Source organism: Pyxicephalus adspersus, chromosome 2 (assembly GCF_032062135.1).
Source record: "Pyxicephalus adspersus chromosome 2, UCB_Pads_2.0, whole genome shotgun sequence".
NCBI classification, from domain to species: domain Eukaryota; kingdom Metazoa; phylum Chordata; class Amphibia; order Anura; family Pyxicephalidae; genus Pyxicephalus; species Pyxicephalus adspersus.
In genome coordinates, this window is record NC_092859.1 from 35,663,463 (window position 1) to 35,675,229 (window position 11,767).

The 11,767-nt window shown below is 39.0% G+C and overlaps 1 protein-coding gene across 3 annotated transcripts in view; it reads left to right on the forward strand.

The window, feature by feature from the left end:
• The window catches only part of LOC140324997 (NAD-dependent protein deacetylase sirtuin-3-like), a 14,723-nt gene extending 3,572 nt beyond the window's left edge, over window positions 1-11,151 (forward strand). The window contains exons 1-9 of one of the 3 annotated variants that reach the window (XM_072403099.1): window positions 2,071-2,141; window positions 3,985-4,146; window positions 4,528-4,769; window positions 5,864-6,031; window positions 7,178-7,410; window positions 7,924-8,024; window positions 9,081-9,242; window positions 10,170-10,376; window positions 10,971-11,151. In XM_072403099.1, the coding sequence (XP_072259200.1) occupies window positions 4,531-4,769; window positions 5,864-6,031; window positions 7,178-7,410; window positions 7,924-8,024; window positions 9,081-9,242; window positions 10,170-10,376 (1,110 nt within the window). In that variant the 5' untranslated portion in view covers window positions 2,071-2,141; window positions 3,985-4,146; window positions 4,528-4,530 and the 3' untranslated portion in view covers window positions 10,971-11,151. Of the gene's footprint in view, window positions 1-2,070; window positions 2,142-3,984; window positions 4,147-4,527; window positions 4,770-5,863; window positions 6,032-7,177; window positions 7,411-7,923; window positions 8,025-9,080; window positions 9,243-10,169; window positions 10,377-10,970 lie in introns of those variants that run through there. The other 2 variants (XM_072403101.1, XM_072403100.1) reach the window with 2 other exon arrangements.
• The last annotated feature ends 616 nt before the right edge of the window (window positions 11,152-11,767 follow it).

Consider the following 11,767-nt stretch of genomic DNA (forward strand, 5'->3'; position numbering starts at 1 on the left):
TTTTATATATATATATATATATATATATATATATATATATATATATATATATCCCCACATTAGCCTCCGTGACCCTACTGTCACAGCTAACTATTAGGCTGGTCTGACAGGAATAGGAATATTGAGGTGGCCTAAATACTGTAGTCAGCCAGTCAGAGATTTGTTTCTGTTGCAGGGTAAGTCTCCTAGGCTGGTGATTGGATGCTTCCGGGAAAATTGCTTCACAAATACTTGAGGAAAGAGCCAATCAAACTGAGGAATGTTTATCTACCCTCTCCAATCACAAAAGGAACTGTTCAGTGGGTGGGCTGAGGAGAAGGGATAAATATCTGGGACCTTCTTAGGGGATGCGCCATGAACAAGTATAAGGGGCAACCTGTGTGGGTGGGCCTAGCCCAGCCTAGAAGGCTACAAGGGTCTACTAGCTTTGGGCCCAGCAGACTACGAGGCCTGGCATTGCTTCTGTAGGGACAATTCTACAGCCCGTGAGACCCAATATGATACTTCTGCTGATACTTCTGCTTCTTTAACCCATAATTACTCATTTGGTGGTCTTCCCATGGCATTTTGGTGCATTTGGCTGCTGTGGTGATTCCATAAGAAACCATCATAATTTTTTCCAGAATTAATTTCCATGGTGTTTGGACAAAACTTAAATATCAAAATTTGTTGGGTCAAACGGGTCTAGAACTGAAAAGAAACACGTTCAAGCAATGCTAGTCATTATTTTTATAGTTTCTTTAAATCTGCAAATTACTTTTTTTAATAGGACAGCAGCCAATTAAAAAATATTTCCAATTATTTCCCAATGTTATAAAGATTTCTTTCTGTGCCCCTACCACACATTCTTACCTAATTGTACTGAAAATCATGAAAAACACGAAGTGAGAGCACAGACAGTAATACAAGTATTATGATCCTGTTCACCTCTGGGTATATATTCTCTTCTGATCGAATTTACCCCTGGGGTTAATATTCCCTCATTATCTCCACTGGGGATGTAATCACTCCTGATTACCTTTAGATGTATTGTCTCTTTGTTGGGTATATTATTCTCCTATTCACACTGTTCTCCTCTCTTCTGGGTATATTATGCCTATGATCTCCTCTGGGTGTATATTGCTCCTTTGGGTGTATATTTCTCCTTTGGTCATTTTCACTCCTGTGGGTATTATTCCCTCGTGTTCTATCCTGGGAGTGTAATCATTCCTGTTCACCTCTGGGTGTTTTATCTCTTTCATTCACTTTTTGTACCAGTATGGTGCTTATAAGTATATTTCTTTCTGTAAAACAGCCAGTAGATTAAAACCATCAGTAAGCGAGCACAGTAGAATCCAATTTTCTGAGCAGCCCTACTGCACATGTGCGGAGAATAAAATAAAAAAAAATAGGCAACATTGTCATGAGAAAGCTAAAGTTGGTATTGCTACATGTGCGATCAGGTAATTGTACATGCACACTTGTACACCCCCTTTTGATTTCACAAGGCAGCCCAATTTGATACAAAAAACAGATTTGCAGCATTATGTGAAATGTACAAGGACGGTCGCCCCTTTAAAACCCCCAAGCACAGGGGAACAATTGCTCCTGTGCTTTTCTGCTGCTCTATAACACTGGTGGGATCAATTGATGTTTCTTTCACATCATCCTACTTGTCCAGATTTATTCTGATTAGAACCCTATTGCACCTTTCTAACAAATGGTGTGCTATGCATTTTTTTTCACAGCCAACATCATGCATGGTGGTTGTGCACTGTGCATTAACCCAACACTCTGCTGTGAATAAGCCCTAAAGATATCATTACAATGCCACATTTGTAGTGCTACTAGAGGAGATTGCATGAAGAAAAATTCCTGAAAATTATGTCTAGTAATACACAAACTCATGTTCCACAGTATAATTCTTCCCATACCAGTGTTTGTACAGAAGTAAAAAGTCTGCACCAAGTTAATGTTGGAATACTAATTAATGGATTAATAGAAGCCAGGATTTAACCCAAAGCAGTCAGCTGTTACTAACTGATATGTTTCCTGTTTCTGATTTCCTAGCAGAGGAATCATTCAATTACTGTTGGCTGGAGGAACTTCTGGTAATCGGATGTGTGTGGCAGTGAATGTTCTATAGATGGAATGTTGAATAGGTAACCATCTCAATAGTCTGTTAATGTAGTATGAATGACATGAGTTTGCTGTAATAATTATTAATGGGGTCCTGCAATATGCATTTAATTTTTTTTAATAGGTTTTGCCTTTTCTCCTTCTGGTCGGACCAGTGGATAACATAATTAAATCCCAGTTAGGATTAGAGGTTGGGTAGAAGAAAATGGTCAATAGGTGACTATTTTATTTTTGCTGTGATAAGCATATAATGTATTAGGACTGTAATACTAATAACTAGCAATCTAGTTTTGTCAGTGGGTTATATATTACAACTTATAAAAATGTGAGTCAGTGCAGATTGCAATGTACTTTGCATTTCATATCAATGTGCATTGACAAGCTTTTTTTTGCCTTTTCATTGACTGCAATAAAATGGCATTCAGCCAAGATGAACAAGGGTGGATGTGCCCTTTATATGAACCTATTGTGATTTCTATTTATTTTATTTGTTCAAATTTCATTCCCGGTACATTTGCACAAAGGTGTAAAAATCATCACTATTTTATGAAAATCCCTTTGTTTCCTTTCTTTGGAGAGGCTCTGAATCTGTGTGTGTGCACACATTGATAAACAGACATAGGTTTACTTTGAGAGAACCAAGGGTCCAGTAAGTGCTCATTTATGCCATTCTGATCGTTTGCAACGCATTGACACATGTTAGGGCAACCCGTTATTTGAATGAGCTTGCTCATACCAGATTTTAGGTAGTGCAGGTATTTTTTCATAATTAAACAAAATGCCAAGGAGTGCAATGCTGTCATCATCATCATTATTATTATTATACAGTATGTATATAGGGCCATCATATTACACAGGGCTGTACAAAGTCCATAGTTATGTCAATGGCTGTCCCTCAAAGGCGCTCGCAATGTCCCTACCTCAATCATATGTCTTTTAATACAGTCTAAGGTCAATTTTTGGGGGAAGCTAAAAAGCCTAACTGCATGTGTTTGGGACGTGGGACGAAAGCCCCGCAAACACGGGGAGGATCTGCTATCTCCATGCAGATAGCGCATGGGACCTAGCGCTGCAAAGGCCAGAGCACTTACTGAGCTACTGTGCTGCCCAATATATCATTTAAAGAGGGATTTTGCTCAATGGCCACCCTATTGGTAAATGTCCCTAATAGGAGCCCTATGGCCCTAATGACAACTGCAATAGGGAAAGCAAGTGAGAAAATCTAAAAATTAATGTAGTTGCCAGAACAGACATCTTCCAATGGGGACACCTTACTCAGAACTAAAGGATGATTGTCCCTAAAGCTACGTACACACGGCAAATTTTTCTCGCCCGATAATCGGTATCGGCCAATTATCGGGCGAAAATCTGCCGTGTGTACAGTCGGTCGTCGGTGGACCATATATGGGGGTAGGGGGGTGTGACCCTTTCCTAATCTATGTAAAACAAGAAACTTTGTATGCTATAAAATTTAAATGAATTTTTATACAAACATTTTAAACTCTCATTTCTACCTACTTGGAATATGTTTGGAATATTACATAAAAATATTTCAAGTGGAAAGTACATACAGCTGTATAGTTTAAAAAAAAAAAACATGCCAATAGAGTAGAATCATCTTACCCTCCACCGCCTTCATTTTACTTTTTATTCTCCTCCTCTGTTTTCCCCCTCCAGAAGGTCATAAAACACCTACAGCTGTGTCCTTTATTAACATAGCTATTCTCTGGGCTGCAAGGGGGAAGAGTCCAAATATATTACTGTCATTACCTCTGTCAAAAGGTGACCATTTTAAAACCTCTCTCCTTTTCACTGGGAAAAGCCTTTTCACAAAAGACTAACTTTTCTTCCTCCGTCTCTCTATAGGTTGCATTGCCATAGTCAGTGGCAGAGATACAAGAGTTCAACGCTTGGAACAATTACTTTTGCTGCTTAACGGCTTCGCTCTAAAAAGTGTCTACACAAAGCTGAATATAAAACTCTTCACTTTCTTCTCACATTTTTACCCTAATTTAAAGGTCATTTTAGGTAAGCAGCTATAGGGAACTATAATGGTTTCTTTTATTTGTTTTACACGTGTAATGCTTTTTTTTAACAAGCTAATATTGAATACATGAGAATGATTTTCAGAGCACTTTGGGTTGATTAAACAGCACTCCAGCCTCCATATACATTTTGTCCTAAAGCCGCATACACACTTACAATCACTGTCGTTGGAAAGGATCTTTCGCGATCCTTTCCAACGACTAAGCACTCCATGATGCATGAACGATGCTGTACATACAGCACCATTCTGCTCTATGCAGAGGGGAGGGGGAGAGCGACACAGTTTTATAGACCAATTGTCCTATAATTGCAGTTTTAGATTGATTTCTGTTTTTTTTTATGATTCTATGGTCCGTATAAAAGACTATGAAGAGTGTCACATCTCATTTCCAGTCTCCAAAAATGGGTGCAGAGCGTACTGACAAACGGAGCAAGCCAGGAAAAAATTCATCAACTGCCTCTTCCACACGAGCACCCTCTGCAACGTTCAGTAGACAAAAACCCACCACGTCAAAAACTTCAGTTGATCCTAGTCCTCCAGCAACAGACCTCTTAACACAAAGTATTAACCATCTTTCTGTGAAGGATAAGCAAGGTCACAGCAGGTGAGGTGGATTGACTGAAATGTGAGTGTTAGAATATTAGGTTGTATGGACTGAAGTGGTCCAGAAATGCTTTTTGTTTGCATTATCATGTGACTAGTAATTCCACCAGAAAATAAGGACTATGAAATGAAGTGTGTGGAGAAAAGATTGGTCACTACTGTGTTCTCTCTAGCCCCCTTTAGCTGGGTGCACCACCCAGCACTTTTCAGTAAATACGTAGCTACTTTTGGGTGGTTAATGAAAAGTTGGGTCACAACCCACCTACAGCTTCTTCCACCCAGTTTAAAAAAAATCTATGGATAATACTGCACTGGATTCATTGAAAAATCACAGCTGTTGATTAAAATCAGTTTAAGATTTCCCATTCCTTAATGGTAAATATTCCTGTTCAGTTATAGTCCTTATTTCATTTTCGACTCTGACCACTGGTGACAAGAATAATTCCTCAGATCTGCACAGGGACCTTCCAATGTACAAGGAGGCCACCCTACCCATGTAATAAACAACAATGTGCTTCCAAAGTTGTGGCAACAGTTTGGGGAAGGCCCCCGTTCCAGTAGGCCTGTGCCCCTTTGTACAAAAGCAGCTCCACATTCTGACCTCAACCCTACTGAACACCTTTTGGAATAAATTGGGACACCACTTGCAAATTAGGTATTTTTATCCATCATCCTTACCCAAATGTGCAAATGCTGTTTTGTCTGAAGGAGGAAAATTCTCGGGTCCACTGCAAAATCCTGTGGAGAGTCTTCTCAAAACAGTGGTCAGTTGGAGCTTCAAATAAAAGAAGGGGCATCTTAGAAATACCCAGGGTTTTGTTTGGTTCCCAACACACTCACATGTGTATTTTGTGATATGCTGGATTGTAGTTATTGGGCAGTGACTGGTGCCAGGTCTAAAATCAAAAACCAAATAATTGCAGGGAAATAGTGGACAGTCTCTACTTATAATAACCTAACTTCTTGGTTGGTACTAAGTGACTATAGCATGTTGGCTAAAGAAGCCACAGCCAAATAGTATTGTACAATAAATACCCTATTCTGAGAACAGACACTTCCCTGCCCTGTTTTAATATGTTATATTTTTCTTCTTAGAAAACATCAACTGAGCAAGAAACAGCCAGAAACAAGAACTGTACCAACCTCTCTTAAATGCACTACGTTGGTAGATATTGCTAATCTAATTTCAAGGAATGTTTGTAAGAAAATAATTGTTATGGCAGGAGCTGGAATAAGTACGCCAAGTGGAATTCTGGATTTCAGGTGCTTTATGTTGCTTTGATTGTGTTGTATACTTGCTACTCAACTACACCTTCTTACCTCCTCTGTATTTACCCAGGGAATTCTACCTGCAATCGTCCTACAACCAGGTTTCCACTATAAGATAGTACACGGTAACAAAATATTAATATCCAAAACCATCATTGGCTTAGGGCCACTGGGGCAGTATGAACCTGTTTCCCGCTTTAGCCTATTTAAACAAAATTCTTATCATCTCCTGTTCCAGTTCATGATGTATTTGTTTTGCTTGCTGAACAGTCTACATGCATCTCTCACAACCCCTTAATAGCATTAGCAATAATGTGTTTTGATACAATGTCTACCCTTTCAAAAGAAGGTAGGGAAACTTCTTCCTGCTTGACCTGTAGCAGACCTATGCAGAAGTTACAATAGCTCTTTTTCCGAGTCCATTGTATGAAGGTCAGAGATCATGGCTCCGTTAGAGACTCTTGTCTCCTATATGTAAAAAAAAATCTTTATGTATGTTTATATGTGCATTACATATATAAGGGCCTGTTCTTCTCTCTCATTAATGCAGTCTTTCTTAAACTTTTTTTTAACATGGGCGAACCTTTAAATAACTTTCAAGTCTCCCGGTAACCCCATAGAATCACATGCTATATCCACTGCTCACACCATATAAACTGGTGGTAAGTGGGAGGAATTAAATTGCTGACCAACGAGAAGATTGTTATCCCTACAGATGGCTAAAAAGATCATAGGTGTCACTTGTAGGGCCCAAACTTCTCCTTGCTCAACCTTTGGAGGAACCCTGTTTGAGAAATGCTGACCTAATAATGGCTTTTAAGTAAATCTATCATAAGTGAATGAAAGAAAATGACCAAGTATAGAGCCCCTTTTGGAAACATCAAATTGCATGGCTGATTGATATGATGCATAATCCAGTAAGCCAAATATTCAAATATAAATACTTGTTGTGGTTCAGTCACTCAGTAAGTTTTTTAAAACTAGTTATCCCTGAATAATAGCAAAATGGTTAGTCTCTTTGGGGATTTTGCTATAGGTGAGTTGTGTATATAGAGGAGCCTCTGCTGAAGACCACTGCTGAGAGTTAAAGTGAATATTGAAATTTGTTCATGTAATTTCTGACTGTCTTTTGTGTTGCAGGACACCTGGCACAGGTCTGTACGACAATCTGGCGAAATATAAAGTGCCATACCCAGAAGCCATTTTTGACATTGATTTTTTCACATACAACCCGCTGCCCTTCTTTGCCCTGGCTAAAGAGCTGTATCCTGGAAAATACAAGCCAAATTATATCCACTATTTTTTGCGACTGCTGCATGAGAAGGGTTTGCTGCTGAGATGCTATACACAGAACATTGATGGCCTAGAAAGGTGTAAGCTTCTTTTGGGAGGGGGGCAGTATAAATCAATATAAACTTTTTGTATGTTGGATGCTGCCTTCCCTGGTCATACGGGTATAGCAATAAAACGCAGCACTGTGTAAAGACATTTCTGTGGCTCAACCAAACCAATTGGAACAAAGAGTCCAGGGCTGCAGAAATTTTTTAAAGATTTTAAATAAGCTATAAAGATATGTATTCTTTAATGTTCAGGAAGAGGGCTGGATTACATTATTCCCCTAGGAGGCATCTGGAAGGCCCTGAGCTGCTTAAGGTCTTCTGGATGCATCCTGAAGGACTGATGCCATAGGGCTACTCCTCTTCTCCTCCCTTCCTTGTGATCAGAAATTTCTGTGGCTCTAAAAACTTTAGCGTTTGGGTTAATATTACTTATGTGGTTCTCTTTATTTGGATGTCATCACATTTGTAGAGATACAGCCAGGTACATCATAACTAGAAAGTCTTTTTGTACATATACAGTTACCTATTTTGCCTATTCTCTTCTAGTGGCTGGCATTCCTTCAAGAAAAATTGTTGAAGCTCATGGCACATTCTCATCCGCCTCTTGTCACCTCTGTTACACCTCATTCCCTGCAGAAGAAGCTCGAGTAAGGCCAGCCACTAGCTTGCAATATTACAGATAAAAATAATCCTGTAGTTTAATACATGGCAACACAAAGTAGGCCCTAATACTGTTGTCATTTACTAAATCACCGCCTGGTTTTACCTACAGAAGTTGTTGTGAGCTATTAGTGGAGTGTGTGAAAAATGAGTGTTACTTAATTTTTTAGGGTTTGTATAAAATGGTGAAGGGTTGGATGTTCTTGTAAGGTTTTGGTTGTCACAAATCTATAAAAATATTCATGCATTGCATTTTTTTCCGCACCAATCACCGGTTCATACCAATCTTTAAGTAGTGATCGTGGGGGATGCTGTTTTGTCTCTGGGTAATTGGGAGTTTTTTTGGAAAAATTTCAAAAAACATTTATATGTTATATAAAAATATCTACATATCTTGTAAAACGGTGGTCCCCAACCCCTGGTGCCGGGCCGTGGCTGGTGCGTTGGGGGCCGCATATGATAAGAGGCAGAAGTGCCGGCAGTGGTAGTGTCGGCAGCCCTCACTACACTGCTTTAAAACTAGTGACAGCGGGAGCGCGGGCGGCTCTCCTCACACTGCTTACACAGGAGGTGGTGGGAATGGCAGAGCAATGTATGTATGGCTTTCACTTCTCTGCCATTCCCAGCAGCTCTGGTACCTGACAGTACACCGGCTCTCTTACACTACTCCCCTATTCTCAGCTAGTGTGCTGACAGGAGGCTGAGAATAGCAGAGTAGTGTAAGCTTTACATAACCCGGGCCACGGAAAAATGTTATTCTATGTTACCCTGCTGTCAGAAAGGCTGGGGACCATTCCTGTAAAAGATAGTTACCCCAATATCTTCTGACTCCTTTTTTTATATGAATGGGTGTCTTATCTAATCAATAGGGAAGCTTAGGAGGTGGCAGTAGGCTGGAGCTTGAATATCACTAGGACAGTCTTCATCTCTAAATCTCATTGTTGTTGTTGCAATTGATCTCCCCATATGCATCTCCAGTATGTGACAAGTTTATCTTTTATTACTACTCGGCTGATCGACGTCTTGTTTTCTTCTTTCTAAAGGACTGCATCATGAATGACAAATGTCCACGTTGTAAAGTGTGTTATGGAGTTGTAAAGCCTGACATTGTATTCTTTGGTGAAGGCCTTCCAAAAACGTTTGACAAATTTGCAAAGGACTTTCCAAGGGCAGATCTTCTGATCATAATGGGAACTTCTTTGGAGGTATTTTTGATTGTGTTTAATCCAGCAAACTTTTCAGTAGAAGAATGATAAAATTATTCTGGGTGGTGAAATGCTGAATTAGGTTAAAGGTTTGAATGAATTGCATGATTGCTGGTGGATGCTCAGCAGCATTTTCCTCTAAAATTCACTGGCATTAATTTCTTGTTGTCTTCTACATGCCAGCAGAAATTTCATATCGGCCTCACCGTATAAGGGCGTAAAACTGAACTAATTTACACATATGCAATTCTTCAGCCTTGCTATACATATTCATCAGCTTTCCCAGTCTTTTAGAGCAGAGTTTCTCATCCAGGGTTCCTCCAGTGGTTTCTAGGGGGTTATTCGAACAATTCGCAATTTGTGCCTCTCAAGTCAGTTTAAAAAATTCCAACAACCTTATTGGCTGTCTGTAAAGGTAGCAGCCTTCCCAATAGCCAGCAATATAAGTGACATTCTTCCTACTGACCACCGAAATTATTGTACTGTGCGTTGTGGATATGGTAGGTATATCAGGAGCCCCCTCAAGACCTGAAAGTCTTTTTCAAATCAAAATGGTCAAGAAACACTGCTTTAAAAGATGAGGTGAAAATAGACTTTAATCAAACCTGTATTGAAATGAATATAGAGCTGATGCTGAATACTTTCATAAATGCTAGCTACCTGACCATTGGTGTGTTCCAGTAGTTTTGCATTACTGACCATGAACAAGCATGATGTAAGATCGAAAAAAGGTCAACATTCTGATTTGCATATATAGACTGGATCAGTAATTCAGAAGTAATATTAGAGACAGCATTTTCATGATTAATAGGTCGTGCAAGGGCTTGCTTATTGGCAAACAAATGGCTTTGATAATTTAGGTTTTGATAAATCAAAATACAACATATATAGTCATGATAAGACACTTCTGTTATTACACTTCCACAGGTTGAACCTTTTGCCAACATTGTTGATGAGGTGCGACCCACCACTCCCCGCTTTCTGATAAACAGAGATCTAGTTGGCCCTTTTAAAACCAAAACTAGTAGAGATGTGGCAGAATTGGGAGATCTCGGTGACATCCTCAGAAAGTTTGTCTGTGCACTAAACTGGCAGGAGGACATGGAGGAGGTAATGAGATCCCACAGGTTATAGGTACGTAGCGCTACATATTGTCAGTTTTTGAAACAAGTTCTCTTGATAAGAGAAAATATTCCCCTTCAGGTCCACCACATGTATTGTTTTTTTAGCAAAGTTTGTGTCAGATATTTATTCCTTCTCTTCAGCTATTTGGCAGCGAATGGTGGTTTTAACTTTTGGCCCTAATGCCAAACTAGATTTCTTACAGATATGGGGAAAAAACAGGAATTTATTGCATGTCATTTGTGCCAGTGTGCATAACTCAAATTTCTAGCAATTTAATATTATGAAATTTAGGTTCTGCTTTGAAGTGGAGTTGTAGCCAGCGGAGCTTTAGATCTCTAGATGTACATAGCCACACTTGCATACCAAAAGGTTTGCTACAAATTTCTAGGAAGAACTGCTGAGTACTGCTTAAGCACAATCAAAAGATTGGCTATTTTTTATACATTTATGTTAATTTCCACTTTACCACAAGTGTTTTGCTGATTTTTTTTAGTAGAGCACCATAGTGATGGGACTTTAAATAATTTCTACCACACCAGAGTATATTTTACATATATACATGTGTGCATTGTATATATTTACAATTTTATTTTTATTTTGTAGATGCCTATCATTCCTGATCTCTTTAAGTGGCTCCTACAGATTGAAATATGTGATCTTGCATTAGGACAAGCTGTCTTCTGCTTTTTATTGTAAATATTGACTTTGTTAACTTATATTTGTGTAATTTATTCTATATATTATATAAGCGTATTCCAATTGTTTTTAATATGAAAGTGTATTTAAATAAAATAGATGTCTTTTTAAAATAAGTATTGTATCATTTATCTGTTCTAATGTGTTGCTAGTATGCAATTCCACTAATAACTTCAGGGCAAGATTTAAAGTTTTACATAAAGGATAACTAGGAATGTAATAAAAATGTGATGGGTAATGTTGATGTTCGAATTCGGGTTGTCCCCAAATTTGACCCGAAAATGGCTGTTCGAATTCGGGCAGACCCGACCCCATAAACACGGAATTTGACTTTGCAAATTTATGTTTGAAAATATGTTTAAAAAAAAAAAGAAAGGTGAACTCCAGATGAACTCTTAATGGAGTTTCTAAGATGAGTTTTCTCCCATTTGAGTTCAGTTCCCATAGTCACCTGGCTGTACTTATCATTGATAACTACAGCCCGGGGAGCATGGGAACTTGGGGTCACAGCTGATAGGAGGCACGCGAGTGCTTTTAATCAGCTGTGACTGCAGATGAACTCTCAATGGAGTTTCTCAATGAGTTTAGTTGCCAAGCTGTACTTTATCCTTGATGTACTGGCTGTACTTATCATTGGAGCATGGGAACTTGCGGTCACAGCTAATAGGAGGCACGGGAGTGCTTCCAGTCAGCTGTGACTGCAG